The sequence below is a fragment of the Lepisosteus platostomus genome, chromosome 15, assembly GCF_059453375.1.
Source record: "Lepisosteus platostomus isolate fLepPlt1 chromosome 15, fLepPlt1.hap1, whole genome shotgun sequence".
Lineage (NCBI taxonomy): Eukaryota > Metazoa > Chordata > Actinopteri > Semionotiformes > Lepisosteidae > Lepisosteus > Lepisosteus platostomus.
In genome coordinates, this window is record NC_142625.1 from 18,266,301 (window position 1) to 18,291,382 (window position 25,082).

At 40.2% G+C, this 25,082-nt stretch overlaps 2 protein-coding genes across 8 annotated transcripts; one reads left to right on the forward strand and one right to left on the reverse strand.

The window, feature by feature from the left end:
• Positions 1–904: 904 nt before the first annotated feature.
• rh50 (Rh50-like protein) lies at positions 905–3,561 on the reverse strand. The gene has a single exon (XM_088608065.1). The coding sequence runs from the start codon at positions 3,453–3,455 to the stop codon at positions 2,031–2,033; it is 1,425 nt and encodes a 474-aa protein (XP_088464191.1). The 5' UTR covers positions 3,456–3,561; the 3' UTR covers positions 905–2,030.
• A 5,087-nt stretch (positions 3,562–8,648) lies between these two features.
• arfgap1 (ARF GTPase activating protein 1) lies at positions 8,649–25,064 on the forward strand. 7 transcript variants are annotated; one of them, XM_088608200.1, is made up of 14 exons: positions 8,649–8,821; positions 10,460–10,523; positions 12,002–12,111; positions 13,006–13,177; positions 14,038–14,138; positions 14,721–14,810; positions 15,623–15,734; positions 16,397–16,453; positions 16,820–16,852; positions 17,710–17,739; positions 20,424–20,480; positions 21,136–21,195; positions 22,710–22,783; positions 23,247–25,064. In XM_088608200.1, exons 2-14 carry the CDS (start codon positions 10,464–10,466, stop codon positions 23,584–23,586), a joined length of 1,296 nt encoding a protein of 431 aa, XP_088464326.1. In that variant the 5' UTR covers positions 8,649–8,821; positions 10,460–10,463; the 3' UTR covers positions 23,587–25,064. The 7 variants fall into 7 exon arrangements, with proteins under 7 accessions (XP_088464326.1, XP_088464329.1, XP_088464330.1 ...); XM_088608203.1 differs by lacking the exon at positions 21,136–21,195; XM_088608204.1 differs by lacking the exon at positions 21,136–21,195 and having other exon boundaries at positions 22,716–22,783.
• Positions 25,065–25,082: the final 18 nt, after the last annotated feature.

The window sequence follows — 25,082 nt, forward strand, 5'->3', positions numbered from 1 at the left end:
CATTCAAGAGGTGGTGGATTGCTTCTGTGTGGTGTTTCGTTTTTTTGGAAGCCACATTTTATTTCTAAGGCAGTGCATTACAAAAGAGTAATTTAAGAAAAATGCCCATACTGTACATGTACATAAAAAGAAGAGTCTGCCCTACACATTTACAGACTTTAAAATGTCCATTTATCTGCACAATTTCTCAAGATACCATGCTACATATAGAAAGTATGTTGCTATTTCATGTTATACTGTATCAATGTTCATTTCAATCCCATTTTCTGTGACTGGGAAATACCCCAATCATATGTTTGTCATGTTTCTCCCAACAGACACAGGTTGAAATCAGCCAAAGGGCTGTGATTGCAGCTGACAAAGCATGATAAGGCACAGAGTGCAAAGCTTTCAAAACGGGAGAAAAGAGAGACTGTACTAAATTAAACTTGATGCCTTTAGATCTCTGAAAGTGCCAGACGTTTTCAAATCAGATGGATAAAATCTCACAAAAACTGATTAAATATATATAATACATTCTTGATATTCACATTAATAAACAGTTAAATGATAGTAAGTCTTCTAAAAACCTAACATTTCACTGGAGCTCCTGCTCAGACTCATTTCTGGTTCATCATCTGTATTCTGCAACAGGACCCTTCAGTGGCAGGGTAAAAATGATTTCTGTGACAAGCAGAGGAATCCATACCACTGAGTTGCTGCTGGATCAAACTAATGACAAGGTAGGAGCTCCAGAGCTTCAGAGCCACTGAGGAATTTAACACACTGCAATAAGTTGCTTTCAATGACACCTTCTGTATTCCTGGAGCGCAAATGACAAATATTCTGATCTTGCTAACCAAATCCCCACAAACAAAAGAATACCACACTATCCTGTGGGTTGACACAGTACTATGTTCACAGGTTAAAAGAAGAAAACACACTTTATTATGCCATATTGTTAGGCCACACATCTTACACAGTACTCCTTTGCTTTTGGAATTAATTATCCTAAGTATCTAATTATCTACCTGATCTATCTACAGTATCAGAAATAATTACAGAAACAGAGCATCCTATGAAAATATAAAGCAATTTACACATATGCTTAATGCTTTTGTATATAAACAAAATAATACCTAATAGAGTGTTATAGGAACCTCCTGCAATGCTATGCATGGGTGAGGCAGCCCATCAGAAAGAACCACAACCCTCAAAGTCTAAGGTTTTTCACTGGACACAATACCGTTGTTGAGTTTAAAATGTTGTTGGCACTATGGCTCACATTTTCATTTTATCAACAGATTGTAGTTCATGACTCCATGTTTAACTCAGGGTTGGGTGCATGATCCTGATAGGTGTTTGTGAAACAGGTACTGCAGATAATGTAAAAGAAGGAGAATGAAGACCCACACTATCCAGAATTATGCAGATTATCTGTGCATAAGGCAACAATCAAGAATATTCAAAAAACATTCATTAACCATTGAAAAATTAACACCTGTTCAATGCTATTGAAGAATGATACCATTAGCACACAGTGGTTTCCATGGATATATTGCTACTCAGGAAAAACTCGGCTGAGGAGAGGAAACAAAACAAACTGGAAGAATAATCTAATTAGTGTGTAATTTGCATTATGCATCCATTTTATACAGAAGCAGCAGTAGTAGCACCTTGATCGACAGCATGTAACACTATGTAAGTGCACATACAAAATACAGCACTTGTGGAAATACTTGCCTACAGCAAAAACTATTGAAAAACAGATTTAGCAGAGCTCCTAGACATGGCAAAATGTTTTACTACTATTGTTATCATTGTTAAAATCATTGCGTGTATCATACACAACACTGCCTACTGCTTTCGGGCTGAAACAGTACCAGGAACTGAGCTGTCTGAGGTCAAAACAATTGTAAAACAATTCACCACCTTGTGGGAAACAGTCCATGGTTTTATGGCATTCTTGTGCATGGAAAAGAACTGCATCTGCTATTCAAAAACCACAGGCGTGGCAGCTGTCCGCGCCTTAGGTCTAAAGGCGGAGTAGGTCAGGCCTTGGGTTCGTCGGGACTGCAAGGAGTCTCGGAGGCCCCCGTGTTATCGTAGTCAGCCGGCACCTCGAAGAAGAACTCGTCGTCGTAGCAGAACTCATCCGGGGGCTGTGCCAGGCAGGGCAGCTTCAGCACGAAGCCTGTCAGAGTGCCACCCGCCAGAGAGGCCCCGATGGTAGCAGCAATGGCTGCTAGCTGATACAGGGCCTGCTGCTGGGCCGTGCGTCCTTCCCCGGCCGTGATCCCGGGGATCAGCCTCTGGAGGGCCGGCAGCCTGGGGTCCCCTTCCACGGGTGCACGGTGAGCAAATGTCTCATACATGCTGGGCCCATAGACGTCCTCGCTGGCCAGCAGAATGGCCACGATGCCGGCGAAGCACGAGATGAGGCCGGTGAGGCCGTGGAGGTTGTGGATGCCGCACTGGTCCTGGATCCGTAGGCGGCGGGCCAGGAAGGGGGTGAGGTACTTGTAGCCGAGCATGCAGGCGGTGCAGCCCAGCACCCCCAGGGCAAAGGCGGCCGCCGGGGTGATCATCATGTCCACGGAGGCCCCCACCGTCACGCCTCCTGCCAGAGTGACGTTCTGCACGTCGGCCATGGTCAGCTTGCCCCTCTTGCTCAGCAGAGCGGAGAGGGCGAAGGCCGTGAGCGTGGAGGAGCTGAGTCCGATGAAAGTGTGGAGGATTGCCCTGTGCTGGTCATCTCCCGGCAGTGCCAGTGCCGAGTTGAAGGATGGCCAAAAGACCCAGAGGAAAAGGGTGCCCATCACCGAGAGGATGTCTGATTGGTAACAGGTGCCCTCCTTGGCGTGGCCGTCACTGAGGCCGGGCCGGTAGAGGACACGAGTGACAGCCAGACCAAAGTAGCAGGCAAAGAGGTGGATGAGGATGGAACCCCCGGCGTCGTTGATCTTGAGATACTTCAGGACTGCCCACTCGGTGACAGCAAACATGGGCACCTCCAGGAAAGCCATGACCAGGAGCTGCATGGGGCTGGTCTTGCCTAGCACAGCTCCGAATGAGATGAGGACCACAGCGCAGGCAAACTCAGCGTTCAGGAGGTTAATCACCCCCAGGTGGATCTTGCCGTCAGAGTGGAAATGGAAGAAGCCCTGTGCCAGCAGGGCCCACTGGATAGAGAAAGTGGCCGTCAGGAAGTTGAAGACCATGCCCCCAAAACCGTAGAGCCGCATGAAGGCCAGAAGGCAGCCAAATCCAATGAAGATCATGACCTGCACGTCAGTAAAGAACAGGTAGTCCTTGTAGAGGGAATTATCCATCGGGTCTGTGTGGTTGCTCTGCAGCTTGGCATTCGCATTGTCATCATAGGTCACAAAGCCGGCATACAGACTCAACAGAAGGACCTCCAGAATGACCACGAGCACCGGTAGCCGGTACTTCAGACTGCTAGACGGCTGCTTCATGCTGTCAGGTCTCACAAGAGCGTGCCTCAGTGCAACTGTTTCTCACTCTCTCCCTCTCTTTATATCACCCTCAGCCAGATAAGGTTTGCCCCTAGCATTGGTGGAAAATCTGCGTGCACACACATAAGCAGAGCACACAGACCTCCTCAGCTTCTTTGAGCGCAGAGAACAGCAGCCGCTTGTACTTCGGCCTTTCTAATTACTGTGATGTTTTACACAAGCTCGCGGAACAGTCCAAGTACCCATAATAAACAAGGTAAAGTAATAATAATTTAAAATTTAAAATTAAATCTAGGCTCCTAAAGCAATAAGAAAGAAAAGCAAATTTCTCTTGTTTTGCATAAAAAAGACACAAAGCCATGTTCTTTTCCTTGCTATAGAATTTCCACTGAGGACAGGACAGTGCTCCATGAGCTTTGTGATTTTCCTTTCTGTGACACAGAAAATAAACAATAATAAACAGAAGAAACCTGACCTTTGTCAAAACTCAAACACAATATATCCATCTACAGTATTTTCCAACCATTTTGTCCAATATAGGGTTCTGGCAGGCAATGGATACAAAGCAGGGTACACCCTACACAGGATGATAGCCCATTGCAGGGCAAAAACCAAAGAAAAAGAGTACAATGAAGTAATGGAAAGGAAACTGCAATGAAAGCTAAAACGAATAATAATTTATTTCAATACAACAGCAGAAGAACCCAGGATAATGAGGATAAGGATGATTAAGGACCACCCAGATCAAATAGACAGTATCTGGGACAACAATGCAATGTCTAGACAATGGAAGGGAAATTGCTGATGTACTAAATGAGTAGTTCATTCCTGTTCACTAAGGAATAAGTCAACAGCGTGAACTGGAAGGACAAAGTTCTCTATTAAGTCTGTAAGTGAAGTGTTTTGGGTACTAGAAGTTCTCGAGATTAATAAATTCCCAGGGCCCGACGGTATCTTATCAATCGGCCTCAGGAAAACAATAGATGTTTTTCAGAAGCCATTGATGTAACTCTTCCAACAATCACTCAAGACAGGGGTAGTACCTAGGAGAATTGCTAATATAGTGCCCATCCATTAAAGTGAGAAAAACAATTCCAGTTTTCACCAAGTAACTACCAATATGTCAAACACCCATTACCTGGATGTTTATGGAAACAATTATTGGGACAAAACCAGAGGATCATCTATGTGGTTATACATTATAACCTAGACCACGTATAGTGAGCAAGGAGTTAGAAATGAGAGGTCTTCCCTAACCTTGCCTAAACTAAATTCTTAATGAAAGATTAATACTCAAATTATAGGCTGGCATTCAGGAAAATGCAAGTCTGCGGACTGAGAATTGGTTAATACATAACGGAGATCTCAGATAAGGGGTTATTACTTAAATTGTGGAGATGTCATGAGAGATCTGTAATAGGATTACTCTTCCTAATCTATATCAGTGAACTAGATTGTGGTACAATTAGAAAGATTAGCCAAATTTAAAGATTATACCAAAACAGCAGGATTAGCAAATACTGTAGAAGCAGTAAATGCAATTCAAAAAGGTAAAAGATAAAAATAAAGACTAGGAAAACACCTGGCAGGTGACATTTAATGTAGACAAGATGTACGGTAGGCAATTTTAAATGCAGGTAACAGAAACATCCTGTAAATATAGATATAAAATGGGAAACACAGTGAGCTATATGAGGCTACTTATGTAAACGTATGAAACATCTTCTTGACAATGTGGGGAAGCAATAAACAGGCAAACAATTAGGATGTACTGTATAGTTAAAAGAGTAGAACTTACATCAGGGGATGTTCTGTTAAAATTGTATCATGCACAAGAATAGCTCCATTTAGAATGATGTGTACACATTGGGTCACCATGTTATAGAAAGCATATTGCTGCTCTGCAAACAGTCCAGAGAACAGCACCCAGATAGAGTACATTCTGGCGCTGAAAGTAAAGTCTTGCACAGAATGTTTGAAGGAACTGAATCTTCTTAGTCTTGAAAAGAGATGATTACAAGGGGATCTAATCCAAGTATTCAAAATCTGGAAGTCGACTATGAGAACAGGAGGCACTTAGCTTTGCACATGGCTGTGGGAGTCTGGAACAAGCTACCCAGCCGTGTTGTTGAAGATGATACGCTGATTTCTGTGTGGAAATGGCTGGATGAGCTCATTAGATCAATTAGCAACTAACTAACCAAAAAGGCTACGTTGGCCAATTGTTTATAACATCTTGTTTATAGCCTGTCCCATAAACATAAATGCACTGAGTGCACATGTCCCCAAGTAATGAAACACATGAGGAATTGCAATGTGGAAAAGTGCTGCATCCAATGAATAAAGTAAGCAGTAACAAGTGACAATTAAGTAAAGTTACAATTACGCAGCTGACAGCATTCTCAGGTGAAGCCTCCCTATATCCATCAGACAGTAGATCATCTTGAAAAACACACACTGCCAGAGCCCCATGGTGCTAGTTTTTCTTTTAACTCAGCCCAAGGTTTGCCCCAATGAATGTCTCAATTTCGATGCATCTTACGTTTATTTTTACACTGCCGAAGATAAAAAAAAAGTTTTACATGTGCAGGTCACAAGATGAAATATGAAAATCTTAAGAAGTATGTGATGAATGCTGAAAGAAAACCTGGACATGATGGAGAACTACTGAAAGAAAGGGAAACAGGAGATTTACAAGACTGACGTAGGAGAGCAAATGGAGAATGTCTTATAATTTTTATTTTTTGTTGATTTATAAGCCAAACTATGGCCAATCTTCTATGTTATTATATAATGTACTGCAGGCACTAGCGATACTGTATGTGTACAGTGTTTAAAAAAGTCTGTAAGGGTGCTGTGAAATTCACTTGTGCTGTGCAGACCAGCTAAACCAAGTGAAAACCTCAAGTTAATATCACCCTGCTACAGCGATGTTAAACCTGATTTGCATAACAGTGCTCTGGTCTTGAACAGTGCTAGGAGGAAACTTTTCCTCCGCAGAAACAAGCTCCATGAATAAAGGCTGTTTTCCATCCTTTTTTAAACAAAAATCTAGAAAAGGCATTTAACCAAAAAGGTTTAAACAGCCTACAAGTAAACATTTTTCCTTAAATACAGACATTTTAAAACAGAACTGTGGTTACAATTGTTTGCTAGCAACATCATAATTTGAGGATATCGTGAAGATGATTTTTAAAATGTTATCTTCATTGTGTTTGCCAAAGTACATTGACAAATATTTGTATCTCTAGAATATTGAAGTAATTGTACTGCGAAAACCTTGTTTTTGAAACAATGTCTACAAATAAAACAGGGGACTTATTGCACTTAGAGTCTTGTGGTGTTAATTAGCTCACTTGAGATCCATATAACCTGATTTATATACATTTTATACTATAATAAGAGCACTGTTACTAAGTGATACTAAATGGCCTGCAGTTTCAATTGGCCAATAAAAAAGAGTCAATTAAAAATGTTGTCATCCTTGTTTCACACTAATGCTGAATAATTATCTCGCAAGGGAAAAAAAATCATATTGCAGATACAGACAATGAGCTAACCAGATACTGAACATAGAGAGCAAGAAAACAGATTTCAAAAAGAAAGTTATTTTTGTCTGAGACAGTTTGCTTTGTTAAAGAGGTTGTGTCCTGGTCCTAGCTCCTGTCCTTCCAGTCTTTAAATGCGAATTTGTATCAATTACTGTGCACCATTCGGTTAATTTATGACTCTTTAACTTCAAGGCCCAGTGTACAGTATGTTTTCTATACCAAGCAAAGTTCACACCAACAGTGATTACAATCATAAAATCATTTATTCAGCTGGCAGTGTGCAATCTCCTTCAGATACCTAAATTCCTGGGCTCAAACTGATCAAGTTTGCCCAAAGCTTCATTTGGCCTTCAGAGTCAACAACACACAGAGGAAGAGGCACTCAAGAATCTCAGAGACCATAGTTACATAGTTTTTCAGAGATGATTGCATGGAATGGAAATAATTTAATTTTTATTTGCTTACATTATCTGGAATACCTTAAATTATTTAAAAAAACTTACTTATATCAGATTTGGAGGTGAGACATGATGTGCACTCCTGCTACCTAATGCTCCCATGATTGGCACCCCTAACTTTGTAACCAGTCTTCAAAGTGTGGGTTGCTGAGTGACACAGTTGCATTGTGAGATCTCACCCTGACCATGATTCGCCTTTAGAATCACCACCACTTAACCCAAGGTGGGTATGAGACAGCTATTAAAAATCAGGCAGTATAGTTCTCTGTATTTTGAATGTTAGCTGGCTCATTGCTCTGGGGAAATGACTTCACTGAGCTTTTTCCAAAGCTCAGAACAAAAAAAAGCCTTTAATTTAATGTACAATTATGGCATCCATTGGTATTATGGTATCCACTGACTTCACAAGTCTGACAGTGTCCATTCCTGCTCAAGCTGATTTCCAGTTTTTGCTGTTTAGCAAATTTTATTTTTCAAAGCAGAACAAGAGATCAAAACAAAAAGGACAAATCCATGCAAAGAACTGAGCCTCAAATTTAAAAAAAAATGGTATGGCTTACACAATGGAAAGTAATTACATATTTTTTTTTAGATAATAAAAGGTGTCTGAACAGGTGCTTTAGTAGAACAAAAAAAACTAGCCTTTTTTCTTTATAATAGCAATTACTGAAAATGAATGCAAACTAGAGCAATCAGAAGGTATCTTAGTCTGCACCCAGCCCCCTAGGTCAGTTAGACTCCGACTCTGACTGTAGATTAGATCTTTCACATTTTCAGAACACAAGAATAAGAAAGTTGTAAATGCAGAAAAGCACAAAATTCAATATCGGACAGACACCAAATGGCGTATGATTTATTGGCTGTAGGGCTTTTACTTGGCAAATTATATTAATTTAACTTCATATTTTTAATTCTGCCATTTCTACTCTTGGTGAATCCCTGTAATATTTTGTGTTCTTTACGTTTTTTCATTTACGCCTGTGCATCTGTTTCCAACGACTGTCCTACTTCAAAGCCGAAAGACTCACGCATTTTTATTTTCTTGGTACATTGGCATGAATATTTTTTTCCCAAATTGTTTTGATGAGCTAAGGGCGACACCCAGTGCTTAGACCCTAGAAGACTGCATTACCTCGTGTCACAGAAAAGGGTTAATTTTGTACACGCTACCAATTTACCCGAAATGCATTGCACTTTGCAACGTAGGCAGGTAGGCACCGACAACATGGCTGTTGTCTGATACAACACTCTTAGGGACTTTTTAAAATATAATTAACAGAATTTACCAAGACAGTTTATTTCCCAGCGAGGGCCTGCGTCGTATTTTTCACTTTTAACTTCGTACCCCAAGTTAAAGGTAAGAAACTTAATTTTTGCTGTAAAAGGAGCATGCTTTCTGTGGGTAATTGTTAGCTTCTGGTAGATACCGGTCTGTTCTCTAAATTAGCGCACATCTTGTGTGCTGAAGGCAGATCAAAGAAAATGTACAGTTATAAACGAGTGTTCGTGCTTCATTTACTTGTAGCTTGTCCTCTCCTCTCCTGGAGCAAAATAATTTTTTTGTACTATAATGCTGCGTTTAATTTTTTTTATACCGGTCGTCAATACATACCACGAATTTCCCTATATAAAATTACATAAAAATGTGATTTATAGGGGTTGCAGGGCTTTTAATAACATTAGATCTGTATGTATTTTAAGCAGTAACTAATGCACTAGCATTAAATAAAGCCTGTTGGTCTATATTTGAAATGCGGTGTTGTGTAGAATGTTGTTTTTACCACTACTTCAGTGGTAAAAATGTTGCAAGATTTGAATTAAGCGATCCTGAGTTGAACAAATTCTACGATGAACAAAATCGGTTCAAGTCGCTTCCCTCAGTCTGTGGGCAGTAAAATGACATCCATACAAAACGTGTCTACAGGTGTAATCCACCTTTATCGGCGGCTCAGAGTCTTGACAAACCTAACGCTTTTCGACCATTGCTGTCGATTCCATCGCGAGTTGCGGTGGCCGGGATGTTTAATTTATAGGATCGGAGCCGAGGCGCATCTCCCGACAAGCCAAAAAGTCCGTGCGTCATCACCGGAAAGAAACACGCAAGCACGCCTTAATTTGAGAAAAAAAAATGAAACTTTCTGATCTGTCACTGCTGCGCGAGTGTAATAAGAAGGGACGAGCATCCTTTATTAAACAAATACCAATTTATGTGGGCAATCCTGAAATGGACCTTTAGAGATTTGTTTCTGCTACTTTCGTGGTATTTGTATAAAATCGTTTTTTTTTGTATTGCTCTGTTTCTGACTGTTTAAAGCTCTAAAAAAGTAAAGGCAACATGAAGGTATCACGTATTACCCATTGCTAGTATCACAGTTGCCAACTTTCTTGGCTCTTTTATACTTGAGGGGTTAAAAAGACCTATTTATTTAAAAGGCCTCCTATTTATTATGCAGCATTTTGTAATGTACAGTTACATTGTGTGATGTCGTCTGTTGTAATGTATCATTGAGCCTATCATATGGAGTTTGTATCTTCACTCTGTGCTCACATAGGTTTCCCACAGGTGAAAGACCTACAGTATGTAGGCTAATTGGCTTCTGGGAAAATTGCCCTGGGTGTGTCTGTGTGTCCTGCGATGGACTGACGTCCCCCTCCAGTGTGTATCCTGCCTTGTGCCTATTGCTTGCTAGTATAGGCTCCAGCTCCCCCGCAACCCTGAATTGGATGAAAAAATTAAAAGATAGATGATATAGTTTCCAGAATGAGTAACATTGTATATCATTGAGGAATCTGCTGACCTCCACTTTGTTTTAATGCCAGCTTTCCTCTGGTTTCCTGTATAGCCACTGCTCATGTTGTGACACCACCTTCATCTGCCCCCTCTGAGCTCCTGTTTCCAGTTGCTTGATGGTCTGCAGGCCAGTGGAGTTTGTTTTCGAAGATAACAGCATATTTTTTTAGAATATGATTGTTTATACATTTTTTTTCTCTTCAGGACAATGGCTAGTCCGAGGACAAGACGCGTTCTGAAGGAAGTCCGAACCCAAGATGAAAACAACGTGAGTTTCGCTTTATGGTCTTTGAAATTATTACAGTCCTAAAATCGCATGTTAAGAATAATATTCACTTTTTCCTGGTACTTTCCTGGTACACTAGTGCCCTTTTGCAATTAATGTAATCTATGAGACATATGTAAAGGTTTCACTGTGTTGAAGCACGCTAATGTGGTGCACCCAGTAAGAAGCATGCTACACACAGCTATGAAAGGCTTTCTGCTGAGCTCTGAGTGATGGGAGCTGACAGCCTAAGGAGATGCCTTGCTGGTGTACAGATCATAGGAGAGTGAGGATAGTTAAGTTGGCTTCTGTTTAACAAACGAGTACTAACAGTTTGATTCTTCATCTTAAACATTTTAACTTGCTTTAAATTGCTTTATTAATTGTATATTAACTTGCTTTAAATTACACAGTATTTGTAATACAGCAATACCCGTGCACTTCTGCAGAACCTTTCATAAACCAAGTGCTTGTTCTGTCTTGGGTGGATACAAGACAGCTTGGCATTGTTTAGAAATGTATTATGACAAGCTCTCTGGAAAGCTGAGCTGAGAGAGTTACCTCCTTTCTCACGGGAGATCACAGGCATTTCTGAGTGCGTGGTACACCTTAGACCAGTGGTTCCTAATCCTGGTCCTGGTGACCCACACACCTGTTGGGTTTGGTTCCGGATGAGTTACACAATCAAGCCCTTCATTTACTTAATAATAAGATTAATCTGGACTGTTCATCCCCAGTTCTTAAACATGCTAAGCTTTATCTGTTGTATTTTGTAAGTGAAATAAAATCCCCAATTTGTGACTAGAAAGAAAATGCAAATAATCAAATGAAGCAACATTTTTAGATCTGTTAAGGCTTCAATTATCTAATTAAGCTGAGAATGGAATGAACACCTGCAAGTGTAAGGGTCAGTAGAGCCAGGACTGATAATCACTGCTTTAGAGACATAAAACAGCCTCCCATGTTACCATAAATGCTTAGTCAGAGCAAGCCCCTTGGAGCACTGCTTGTTAAGCACATCCCAGTAAAGAGATGCCAAGTGATTAGTAGCATCAGTAAGAAGCAGGCTGAACAGATGAGTTAACATGGCCTGTGATACTTGCTATCTATGAAGGAAGCAGCTATAAAAGTAACAGAACTAACTATAAATGGAATTAACATCCTCAGTTTACCACTATTACTTAATGGAGAGTCTTGGAAGTTTATGGGTATCTGGGATGATTACTAATGACACAGCAAAATGGATGTGGCAGAATTTGTAACATCCTTACATTATATTGGGGGGCAAAAAACATTCCCATGTCAACAGGCTGACTTGGTGTTTAGCTTAGATCCCCGAGAAGAAAGGTCATAGAATTTTGCTCATAGATAGCAATGTAGTGTTTCAGAAAGCAGGTTAGGGAAATGCTGTTTTAATGGAGGCTGACCTAATACAGTGCCGGTATCGCAATCACTTCTCCTTTTGCTCCTGCTTTTTCCAGACGTGCTTCGAGTGCGGGGCGTTTAACCCCCAGTGGGTGAGCGTCACGTACGGGATCTGGATCTGTCTCGAGTGCTCTGGCAAGCACAGGGGCCTGGGGGTCCACCTCAGGTGAGTCGACCTGCGAGCCGCCTTTTCAGGGGTGTTTCCTGGGCCCGGAGAATAGCAGGAACATTCCGAAGGAAGTTCAAGGGTTCGAGTGGGGAGTTGCGTCAGCGTGTGCTGGCTGCAAGAGGGAAGTAAGGTTAGTGACGCATTGAACAGTAGCAAGAAGAAGCACGGTATTTTAGCAGTTGGGCCTTTTGTTTTTGTTACCTAGTGGTTTTGATATCATTAGTTTGTACCCTCCCAGTAATTAAAACGGAATTGCAACACCATTTTAATATTTCGAGGAGAGCAAGTATTAGCATTGATGAGTGCATTTCAAACCACAGTAAACGTAAAATGTACACCGTAACCTGCAAAACCTCTAATTTACATCACAAAATAGATTAAATATCCGGGTATGCGCAGCGCCATGTTCTGTGATTCAGAAGGAGGCAACAGAACTTGCAGTGACATGAAGCGGCGCTAAGACATTGTAAACAAGCTGTCTTGTGAATACATCTCTTTTAATCCAATAGAAATATTGCTCTCGACTTTGTGATGGTTTTGCCAACAAATACTACTTACTGGTTAACCCTGCATGAAATGTCTGCTGCACAGCCTGTACTTATTCACTTGTAATATCGCATTACAATAGTCATTAGAGTGACTAGTGAGCAGGAAGGGCTGCATCACGTCACGGTTCATGGGAAGTGAAATGTGAGTTTGCGACAACATGGCGACTTACAGAACTTTCGCAAAGTTCGCGATTCTGTGCTTCATTTGAAATGTGTCATTTTCTGTCATGTCAATGAATTCATTTTGTTACTGAGATTTAATAACTGGTCTGAGAAATTGGGACTCCAGTTCCCCTTTAACACAACTGTCCGGTTACCGCCTTTGCTTGTCATCTCTGTCCAGCTTCGTGCGCTCCGTCACCATGGACAAGTGGAAGGACATTGAGTTGGAAAAGATGAAGATGGGCGGGAATGCCAAGTTCCGCCAGTTCCTGGAGCAGCAGGACGAGTACGACCCATGCTGGACCCTACAGGAAAAGTATAACAGCCGAGTAGCTGCCCTCTTCAGGGACAAGGTAACCTCCCTTCACAGTTCTTCATATGGAAACTTCATAGCCAGGTTACTGGCCAGCACATGTGCATCCATGACTCTGTACGCTCGCTGATGGTATCTGTAGATAAATCTATAAGCTCTTCAGGGCTGTTTGCCTTGACAGTTTTACAGATAATATAAAGACAAGAATGATGTAAAATGACATTATTACCGCCAAGTGTCATGACCGAGCTGAACTTTTTTCGTCTTTAACTGTTTTATTTCAGTATATAGATGCATACGTATTCATAAATGAATGCCAAAGCTGATGACAAAAAACATATACTGCTGTCCTCACTTGATGAACTGAGCAAATACTGTAACTGTCTCAGTTCTCCAGTACAATAAATGTCAAACTGCTTTTGTCATGACCAATAACCTAACCTTCTAGAGCGTTGCAGTGTGAGTATTTAGTAAAGCCACTGGTTTAATTGATATAGCTAAATGTGAAGCTCCTCCAGTAGAATGAATTGGGAAAATCTGATAGTTTTCACTAAGGAAGGAGAATTAAAATAAATTCCTGTTAAGTAGTTTGCAGTGCAGGATAGTATGGGTTTGTTAACAATGGAGGATCTATGAGTTCCGTTGTGCTGTATATGTTCTGTAAATTTGAAAAAAAAAATAGGTCCCTCAGGGAATTCAGTTAACTATTATATGATGCCCATTAAATCCTTATGAACCCACCAGTATGATCAATTATTACGTTCTTTGAGGAAGATTAAATGTTGTCATAATGGTCAAATTATTGTTACTGCCCAGTTACATTTGATGTAGTTAATTGGTATAGGCTCGGATTTAATATTACCAAGAATTTTTATTTTTCGACTGCCGTGCCCCTTACAGGTGGCCACCTTAGCAGAAGGCAAGGAGTGGTCACTGGAGTCATCCCCTGCCAACAACTGGAGCCCCCCGAAGCCCAAGACAGGCCTCTCCTCTTCTCACCGGTATACAGCCTTTCTGTGCCACAGTGGTCTTGCAAACAAGATAACTTGCCATATAACAAAGGGGGAGCTCTATCAGCAATGCACACTTCGCCCTGAGAGTTTGACTTTGGCCTTATCTGAAGCTTGGGCGGTAGATAGCAACGTTAACATTTTAACTCAAGAACAAAAGTGTGCTTGAAATAGGCATGCCATTCAGCTGAAAAAATCAGATACAACTCACTTGTTAAAGAGGCTTACCTGGCCGAAGATTAATCTTTTCAATAGTGTCAGAGATCTGCAGTGCCATGATTGACTCGACTGTAAGCACTCAAGGAAAAGCAGAGATTTATTTTCCCTATATGTCACAGCGAAAGGAAAACTGGATTTTGTGAGATGATTAAAAATGAAAACTACCGTTTCTACACTAACAACATTTCTAATTAACTACAATAAATAAGTGTGGTTTACTATGTTAAAACTACAGCAGTTGTAGTAGTGGTTTAAAATTAAAAACACTATATGCCGAAATTCCAAAAGAGGTTCCAGTTTTCTTAAAGCTTTGCGCTAGTGGCTGAAATGATGTGCGTTACTTTGCTCTTATAGGAGCTCAGCAGGGACAGCCCAGAACTCTGGCTCTTCATCAGACAAGGCATTTGAAGACTGGCTGGGTGATGATATCAACTCCTACCAGAGGTGAGGCAAGATTCCAGTGAGAGGGGATCTTCATTGGTGAATTCATCTGTCATCCAAGAAGCTTCACCACAGGAAACTATTCCTAGAAAGAGTACCACACAGATAATAGCCGCTCTCCATATCTGCAGAGCTAGCAAAGGCATACAATAGCAGTGCCTATCTGTTTTCAGGGGATTACAGCAACTGTTTTAAACTGTCCTGTGTAATTCTGGTGTCCCATTTAAAATGAATCACTTTCATTTAGTTGTTTATAATACAGTATATACTCCTGGGTCATGTTTGTAATAGGATTCTGTACTCTTTATAGGCACAAAAACACCGTAATATATTGGTTGAATTTGCAGTGTTTGAACATTAGAAGAAGGTGCCTTGTGGCACAAATTTGAAAATTATTTCTGCACATACTGAACTTGGTACGTTCTATCTAGTCTACAAATACAAGATTTGTCATGTTTTCATTTGTCTAGCATTGCTGTAATTGCTTTTCAAACCGTTCTAAAAAACATGTTGCAGTAGATTAGGAACAGAAGTTTAGAAAGCAGGTTTAGAATGCTTTTGCTCTGTTTTGTAAGCTTAAATTAAAAATGTTGAATTCATGTTTTGTAAAATAGTTGAGAATGTTGTTTTTGCAGCTGCCTTAGAAGATTCTGTTTTTTCTGCGTATTCTGAATGTTACGGTATTTGAACATGGCTTGTGCACCTTGAGTAAGAACTTACTCATGGTAATACAGACGTCAGGTATTCAATTCATTCCATGTATTCTGTGAAGTATGCATGAAGGACAGTTCACTGCAAGCCTGCCTGTCTTGCAGTGGTGGTGGTTACAGCAGTCAGGAGAATCGCTATGTTGGCTTTGGGAACACAGTGACACCCCAGAAAAAAGATGATGATTTCTTCAACAATGCCATGTCCTCCATTTACTCGGTGAGACTCTACTGGAGTTTGAAATGTGGAGTACGGTCTTGCAAGTTGGTCTCGTCGCAGATTTAATTCAATCAATTCAGTTCAGTTCAAGCTTCATTATCACCTGGAAGAAATTTGTTTTACAGCACAATCCGAAACAGTTATTCAAGGACAGATGAACATTACCAACTGAGAAGACGATACAGTAGAGTCTTGAGTCTTTTACACCCGTTGACACAAAGGCGTCTCCCCGATGGGAGTAGTGTAAATTCACAATGGAGGGGGTGAGACGCATATACTCTTCTGTACAGCCTTTTATTTGTAAGGGCTATTTAAGTTTATAAACTAAAAATATCACATAGCTGATTTGCACAAAATTGCAGAACTCATCCACACACATTTTGTGCACTTGTTCTGGCTGCGTGGTTAAAGCTATTATGAAAAGAAGGTTCATTCAGTCATCAGCTCCTCAAGTCACTTTACTACAGGACAATGATGATGGACAAGCATTTTTTAGTAGACAATATGTATCATTTATGGACAATTTACATCTTAATGTCAACGAGAAATGAAGAAAACAGAAAATTCTCCAATAGTTTATTTAAATACAGTGAATAGAAGACAAAGGCCTGCACTGTTTCATAATTACACCTGAAGTAATCTCAGAATTCCTCTTTCTTTAGGGCTGGAGCAGTTTCACTGTTGGAGCAAGCAAGTTTGCGTCAGTTGCGAAAGAAAATGTAAGTATCTTACAAATGACAAAAACAAACGTACTGTACGCCACATGGATCACGTAGACCTAGGATTGACAGGGATGAGAAAAATTGTAATGGGATTTTACTGCAAAATGGGAGGCCAGATGCATTTAGTTTTTAATTACAAATACAGCTATACCAATGGCGACAAGTGTTCTTTGTGCCTCCTCTCCGTTGATGTACAAATACAATGCTTACAGAAGACATGGGAAGGCACAAACACTGCATACTTTGGTGACTGTTAGTGCCCTTTAGTATATACTGTCCATGGAAATGTTTTGTTCATTGTCCCAGTTGTATATAATTGGTGAATACTATTCCTCTCTAACTTTTTTTTTAACTCTCACACAGACATCAAAAATTGCAAACCAGGCAACTCAAAAGGTAATGACACTTAATCATAACTGTTTTTTTAACTTGTTGTAAAAATGTTTTCTTGGGATGTGTCTTCTTTTGCCAAGCAGTGTACTAAGTATGTAATTTATTTCTGTATTTAGAATGTAGGCAAATAAATGTAGGAAAAAAAGACAGTTTTAATTGGATGGGGCATATTCATATACTCGCTTACATTCAGTAAACCATAAATTTATCGTTTGGATAATATAACTGCTTGCAATATGGAGATGTTTAACCAAACAATTTGTAGTAATTGTGTATCACTTCTTGTCTTGTTAATCTAGAAACTGAAGGATTAACTAGTATTGGATGGTATATCAAGATAATCATACTTGATAAAATCTTTATATTAGAATGGTAGCTTCTTGTTCTTACTGTTTACATGGAAAACAAAACTTTTTTTTGGAACTATAGCTACAAGATGTTAGGAAAAGCAAACAAGATCTTAATGATAATTTAAGACTTTAAGTGTGTTTGATTAAGATATTAGCAGTTCAGGGGGGTAGCTGTGTCAGCATCCATAGGCTGCAAAGGAACAAGTAATAGGTTTATTCCATGCTGAAAAGAGAAGAAACTCTTCTCTTCAGGTGACACCTGAAGAAGGCTCCACAGCCAAAACGTTGTTTTCTTTCTTCTCTTTTCAGCAGGGAATAAACCTATTACTTGTTCCTTTAATTCAGATATGCATAATTTCCTGCCTCACAAAATCACGTATTTTTAGTTAACTACTTGATAGTGCATTGAGTAATTTGTGGGTCTAATAAGCCCATATTATATCTGCAGATAATTATTGAAGTTTTAAATGTCGTTCCTTTTACTTCTGGCTGCTTTCTCTGTGGATGTAGTTCTGGGGATATAAACCTCCCCCAGAGCCGGTAAAACATTAAAACCTGTCTATGCATGGCTTCCTGTCTGTCTTTCTTCTTTCTACTGTCTTTTTAATAGAGATCGCTGTCTTTATGTGGAGTCCTCTGGGAGTGGTTCTTAAATTCAATGCAGTACAAGTGCCTACATGTGGAAATGGCTTTCAGAACAATATGAATACTTGCTAACTGATAAAAATGAAGTTAAAAAGCTTTGATAAAAGTGAGTCTTGAACTTGGATTCCTTAACTGTCACAAGATAAGACTAAATACCCACTACTCTTCCTGCACTACAGAATTAATAATTAATGGCTACTTTTGAGCAGTACTGAAATAGAAACTCACAGTTGTCAAATGTCTTGGGGTGGGATGATCTATAGATGTTGCACATATGCCCCAAACTGAATGGAAGAGGGGCTGCAAATTCAGTCTGAATTTTTACTGAGGACTGTTAAATGGCAGATGTTTTCACAATTTTTAGATTCAAATGATACCGTTAAGGTTTCAAAAAAAAAAACTTGCGAATGTGTAACTTGGTTCAGGTGTTTAAAATCCTGAAAAGAGTTGTGCTAAATTGACTTCTAACAGTTGTTTCTAGCTAAGAATTAAGTCCAGGGAAGTGTTTTAAGGACAGAAATTAAAGAGGGTCTTTGGGGCAGAATTGTGGGTGTTTGGAATCAACTAATTGCCTTGTGTAAGCTATTTCACAGAGGATAAAGGAATGCTAATTGGTTCTATAGATCCCTTTGACCTGTTTTTGGCTCAGATACTGTACATCATATCTATATATAGAACATGTATTGGAAATGCAGCTGAAAGAAGATTGAATCTTCTTTTTAGTCATTTTGTAAAGCTGTTTCTGTTAGAACAGCTAAAGGTGTTCACTCGTGTTTACCTTAGCTGGAGACAGGGATGTTGTGATTACACTCAGAAACACTTTGCAAATAACGGAAAATGTGTAGTTATTATTTTCATTCACAGCTATACTCAAAATGCTTTACTGTCTTTCCATCGCTTCTTACTTATTTCTCATCAAATTGTGCTGACATTTTGACACATAAAAGGTTTTTTATAGTGTTTTTAATATAGTCGGGGGCTCAAGTGGAAACAAATCTTGAAATGCATATGTTATGAAAAAGTAACATTTTTACTATGATTGGTAAATATTAATGTTTTAAAACAGTATAAAAAAAGGTGTGATTTTACTCCACTGTGATTTGACATTTATGAGTGTGGAAAGGCATCTCATATGTAATTGTGAAGGAAGAAATGTGACAATATTGTGATACGATTATTTGTGCTATTCTTCAGGGTTACAGAAGGTCAGACATTGTAGTTTAGGATTTTAGTTTATGAATTTCACAAGGCATTCGGATCTCATTGCAAACTGTTGTCTCTAACTGGTTATTAGTGCGCTATAGTAACTTTATAATTTTGAAATGTTATTCATGTATTTTAATGCTGTTAACCATATGTATTATGCATTAATTTAGTAATGCTGAAGTTTCTGAAAAGTCTAGCAGTGCATGTCAGCATGTATCCACCTCCCTCTCGAAATGACGGCAGGGTTCAGCCCTCAGGGCTGCTGTCTCTGGCCCCAGCACTGGCTCCCAACCTGCTGCAAACCTCTAGCTGCTGTTTCTCCAGCAGCTGTGAGTGTGGGCAGTTGCACAGCCGCCTCTAGCACAAACCCACTAATTCGGGAAGGGGGGCTGACATCTTGCCTGGGAATATGGTGGATGTCTGCCTTTTCCAGTGTTGCAATGTGAATGATGAAAAGAACCATTCATGCCTTTCCTTTGCTGTTGCAGCAACACATGTTGTTGTAGAACTCTATGCTTTTCTAAAGTTCACTACCTAGTCCTGCAGTCTTGCTCTTCATTTCCCAGCTCTTTCTGATTTCCAAGATAAAAGATCGTTGACATATCTAACATGCCTTTATCGCTATATGAAGCCCACACATATCCCACTATAAGAATGGGGATTAAAATTACCCTTATAGCGACTTGTCTGCTCAGGATGTATTAACATTATTTCAACCTGTTTGCAATTAGTCGTGCTAAGCCTTGTGTTTCTTGAATGAATGCTATGCTGTGGATGGCTGTTGGATTGCGCAGTGTCCTCTGTCCCCAGTCTATGAAAGCTGTAACCTGCCATGCTTCCTGCCAAGCATGTGGGCCTCTCTCTGACAGGGGGGGCAGTCTGTGTGCAGGGCATAGGTCATGTACTGGGCTGAGAGTTTGCATCAGTGGAGTCGTGCCTGATGCTGATGGAAAATCTATGCTGACGTTTAGTAGTGTTACAGGGTTTTAAATTCGTTTATGGTTATTATTTTACACTCGATTGAATTGTTTTCCGTGAAAAGTCTTTACCTATGTTGTCTAACGCACATTGAACAGGATTCTCCATCAGCCGAAGGTTATACAGTATTTTCTTGTGGTCCAATCTCCTTGATCTCTGTGCACTGTTCAAGCTTCTGTCCCTCCATTGTAGAAGCACTGTGTGGGTGCCTGGTCCTGTCTCTGCCTGCAGTGTCAGCTCACTGTCTTTGCTCAGCTTTAAAGTGTACAATTGCTTTCAACCTCTTTCCCTTGAGTCATATGTCTCAGAAAGGTACTGCATGCTTTACATCTGAATTGTGACTGTATTGATGACATATTTTCATCTTTTTTCCCCCCTTTCTTCACTCTGACCAGGCTGCTGAGTTAGGGCAGACTATAAATGAGAATGTTATTAAACCAACGCATGAAAAGGTAACCCTGCCTTTAAAGTTCCAACTAATCTGGTGGCGGGCTTGAAACACAACTGCTTTAGTAAATTAAAATTAATATCCAGATCAGAATGCACTGATAACATTTCCAGATATCCTTCAGATGTTGTTCAAAATAAACGACAGGAAATGAATAATTTCAGACTCAGTTTGCATCTGTGAAAAGTACTAAGTATTAAAATAAATATAATGTATTTAGTAATGCTGAAATTTCTGAAGGGTAAAGCAATGCATATCAGCGTGTATTGCTTCAATAGATTGTTTCCAACTTAGATTTCAGTAAATGTTTTACGAGTGAAACATTTGCCTTTCATGTTTACTTCTTACAGTGAAAGCTTCTGCTTTCAAGGACAGGTGATGTGTACATGCCTTTGTGCATCTGGGTGGTTTTCCATCCCGATATATCAGACGTATAGTTAAAGAAATGTAGCTAGACCAAGTGGAATTGCAATAGGATAGCATTGAAGCATTGTCTTCATAATCACAAACACCTTTAAATGTGAGTCACAGTCAACTCTTTTGCAGTTGTTCAACGTTGTTAGCAGAGGCACCTGTGGTGCCTTGCTGTGTCAGTGTGAATGTTGCGAGTTAATGCGTTTCTTCTCACCGGATTAACAGTCATTGTTTGACTTGTTCAGGTAAAAGATGGAAAAATATTAGATGAAGTCACAACTGGCATTACTGGGCTGGCTAATAAGGTAGGGAGGCAGGTCGCTGCCCAGGAGAAGACACCCAGAGCCACGCTCCACATCAGCGTGAATTTCAGAAAATGTTTTTTTATTATTGCAAACCAGGGCACAAATGAAAATATAATGGGACTTAAAAAGTGTTACGGAATGTATTTTGAACATTTCCAGCTGGTGCTTTGCCAGGGTTTCCCATGAGATGCACATTTCTTCAGCTTTTTCAAGGATGGGTTCTAAAGTTAGAGTTCTTCATACAGTGAATAACAAGTGTTTGGAACAAGCTGGAGCCATAATGCTCCTTTCCACAGCAGCTTGATGAGGATGAGACACAGCAGTGTTCTGTGTATCTGAGGGTGGGCTAGCTTCTTTTTCAGAATAGGATCCTAATAAAGACCTGCAGTCTTAATCTCTGGGGAAAAAAAAAAATACATCACGTTCTTAAAATCTTTTTTGGTTTACAGAATTGCTAGCATTTATCTTGTATTAAATTTCTTGTGTCAACCTGGCTGACATTTTTATCTCTGCTCCATTTGGCTAAAATATGCATACCACAGCATTAGAGTTTTGTGGCACAGTTGACCAATTAGTGTATCATGCAAGATATGCATTATGTATAAAGTTCTTCTGTAATATGTTTTAAGTCCTGCTTTTAATGGATTCTGGAATTTAGTGGATTGTGTGTTCTTATTGGTGTTTTTTTAACTGTATTAGTTTAGCCTAATTGTCCAAACTGTACAGGCAAAGCAGATGTCCATTGTTCTCTGATATGGAGGCTGGCTTGGGTATAGTTTTGTATACATTTTTTTCTGAAAGTACTAATGATAATTTGTCTGCTTTTATTGCTGCATTATAATTATGATGGTAAGTGTAGCAGATTGGTTGTAATCAGATCTAATTAGTAGCTTACCCTGTCTTGTCAGATTTTTTTTATACTCTCAGATTTTAATTGCTTTGCATTGTATATTGTATATTGCTGCATTAAAATGAAACTGCTAAAATTTCCACAGCTGTGTTAAGCTCTGTTACAGCTACATTGTCTTTAGCATGGTCTGACCTGTTGCCCATCCTGAGCTGTTGACTAATATGTCTTGTCTGATTGGCGCAACTGGACAGATTTAATGCTAGTCTGTGCAAGAATCAATACTTTTTTTTTAGAAAAATAAATGTATCACCCTGTTGATGAATAAGGAAAAAAACGCTCTGGCTGGTTAAATTGGGTGGTTTAATTTCAAAATTTTGAAATGCCTAACTATATAAAAGATAATTTGTCAGATTTGATAAATATACAGAACACAGCTTACCACAGTGTGATTTTACGTTTCTGTTATACTAGGTTTGTTACAAGCCATCGCTTTCTGACATTTTTTGCTGTCTAACGTGTTTGTCTGCTTGTTATAAAACAAATAGCGTAGTCTTTTGTTCACCTCATTAGGTTGTAGGACCTTGAAGAAGAGTGAGTGTGCCTGTTCATGTTTCTCACAGGAGAATGTCGCTAGTCTTTGTAACTATGTAACTGTGTCTTGAAGGTTCAGGGAGTGGGTACAAAAGGCTGGAAGGATATGACTTCTTTCTTCTCTGGAAAATCGGAAAACCCTGACAGGTAATCCGCTTGTGCCTGCTGTGTGTGGTGTTAAAACTGAAGATTTTGTTTGGCAGTTGCTCGGAGTGCCATATAGACCAGACATCACCAGTTCGAGTCTGGGTAGTGTTGTGAGCCTGCAGTCGAGGATTCCTCTAGTGGTGATGCAGTTGGCCAGGAGCCCCCAGGATTTCCTTAGCCAGCTCTCCTCAGACCTGCTGCACGTCTCAAGGCTTGAAATGATGTTGGCAAGATCCAGATTGCTCTTGACAGCTGGGCGTGTCCTACATAAAGACATAATTCCACTAAACCCTTACATGTTTGGTACAAGTAAATATATCAGTTAATCTGGTTTTTGGAGGTTCTTATATTCTGATTGAATATTTTCTGCAGAAAAGCATTTCTGACGCATGCGTTTAGCGAAGTGAATTCCTGTGAAGTAAACCAATTGCCACTTAACTGTGCGCTCAATGATCTCCAACAGGCCCTCGACAGGAGATAGCTACCAGAACATGGGCTCCTCGGAGGGGTACCAGAACAGCGACCCGGTCGATAAGGACTTCTGGGAATCCTTTGGTAGTGGCTCCAAGACTAAGAAGTCCCCAAGCAGCGACAGCTGGACCATCCCGGACAACAACTCCGCCGGGAAGAAGAGCACGGATAGCTGGGATAACTGGGCCTCGGAAGGGGCCTCCAACAACAAGCACAGCACTGGAGACAGCTGGGAGGCCTGGGAGAACAACTGGGAGAGCGCCGGTGAGGGGAAAGTCAAGAAAACCCCCCCAAGACAGGCCGAAGAAGGCTGGGACAGTACAAAGTGGTAGATTCAGGGCTGCAGCAGCCCGTAGTCTCATAGTCACGGATGTGTTGTCTGTTTGGGAGAAGTTTAAAATGGTGCTAATTGGTATGACTTAGTGCTTCACACTGAATTACAACCTGAACTCTGTTTGATTTGGTCTCTTTTGGGGGAAAAAAATGTGTGCACCTCTACCAATGCCTTTTTTTAAATACAAATGCAAAAGTCCTCAAATTTTGTCCCAAAAGAGAAAATATGCTGAATATAAGCACTATTTCATCTGAAGGAAAAAATACAATTATGTGTGCAAGGCTATTTTAAATCCCTATTCCAGTGGGATCGCTACAGTAATGTTTTCAGAGGGCCGACAGCTATGCAGGGTGACCTGTGTGCAGTCAGCCCTGATCATTTTCTGAAGTCTTAAATCACTGCCAATCAGCACTGTTAAACTCATCCCAGAAAATTCAATCTTAAAGCAACAGGCACATACAGCACTTCCTTCCCCCACTATCATCACAACAAGAAGTGTCAGGGTGGACAGTCATATGGCATTCATCTCATCTTCCTGTACTGTACATAGGTAAGGTTGTGTATTTATAAAGTGTGGGCGGATGTGTGTGCATGGTTGTGTGTGTGTGACGTGAGTAAATGATATGTTGGGTAGCTCAGTTTAAGAAATCTAAGGCTTCTGACACTTTAGACTGGATCTTTTTTGCAGGAAGCCATTTTCATGAAGATTTAGCGCACAGTTGTCATTGGGGGTGGGGGGGGGTCGGAAATATGTAATCTGGTTAAAGCAAATTTCGAATCAAGTCTCTGGTCACAGCTAGAAGGACATACTGTAGGACAGTGTGCCTGGCCATGCTTTCCCAGCTCTGTGGTTAGAGAGGGGTTAATTTCTCAGCTTTTCTGTTCAGACCTGTACAAATCATTGTGCTTTGGAGCAATTAAATTTTAGACACATGCAGATGGAACCATGGGAAATACAGTCCCCATAAACAGTAGCTGTACAAACCAGAGAGCCGTTCATCTCTTGATGAGCTGGTGATTTTTTAAGAACTGTAAAGACACTATAAAACGTTTATCTTGTATTTAATTCAGCTAAGTACACAGCATGTGCCCTTGCTGTATAGCAATGTCAGTGCCGTCACTGTCCATAGGAACATTTCCCGGGGTGTCAGTTGGCTTGTGAAACCCAGTTTCATTTTCCCACTGTGCACAGGTTTGACAGGCTCAGCATTTGAGTGTGCAAACTTTCACAAGTGCTTCAGCAACTCAAGAAAGTTTTGAAATCCACTCCAGTGCTCTCGTTCAGTTGTCGCGTTATTCATTGTAATGTAACTGAGGCCCTAGTGCCTGAGCCAAGTGGTGTTCTAGCACAGGGCAAGAATTTCAAAAAAGGCAAGAACAAGTTTGCACATCGATGCTCACGGTTTTTCACTAAAGAAAAATCAATGAAAGTTGACGTTTTGTTTGTAATGATTAAAACAATAAGTGCATTAAAAATTGCTTGTTAATCTTTTT

Coding starts and splice junctions, on each gene's coding strand:
- rh50 (XM_088608065.1), bottom strand. CDS start 3,455: ATGAAGCAGCCGTCTAGCAGTCTGAAGTACCGGCTACCGGTGCTCGTG.
- arfgap1 (XM_088608200.1), top strand. CDS start 10,464: ATGGCTAGTCCGAGGACAAGACGCGTTCTGAAGGAAGTCCGAACCCAA. Junction 12,112..13,005: donor GGCCTGGGGGTCCACCTCAG/GTGAGTCGACCT, acceptor ATCTCTGTCCAG/CTTCGTGCGCTCCGTCACCA. Junction 20,481..21,135: donor TTAAACCAACGCATGAAAAG/GTAACCCTGCCT, acceptor TGACTTGTTCAG/GTAAAAGATGGAAAAATATT.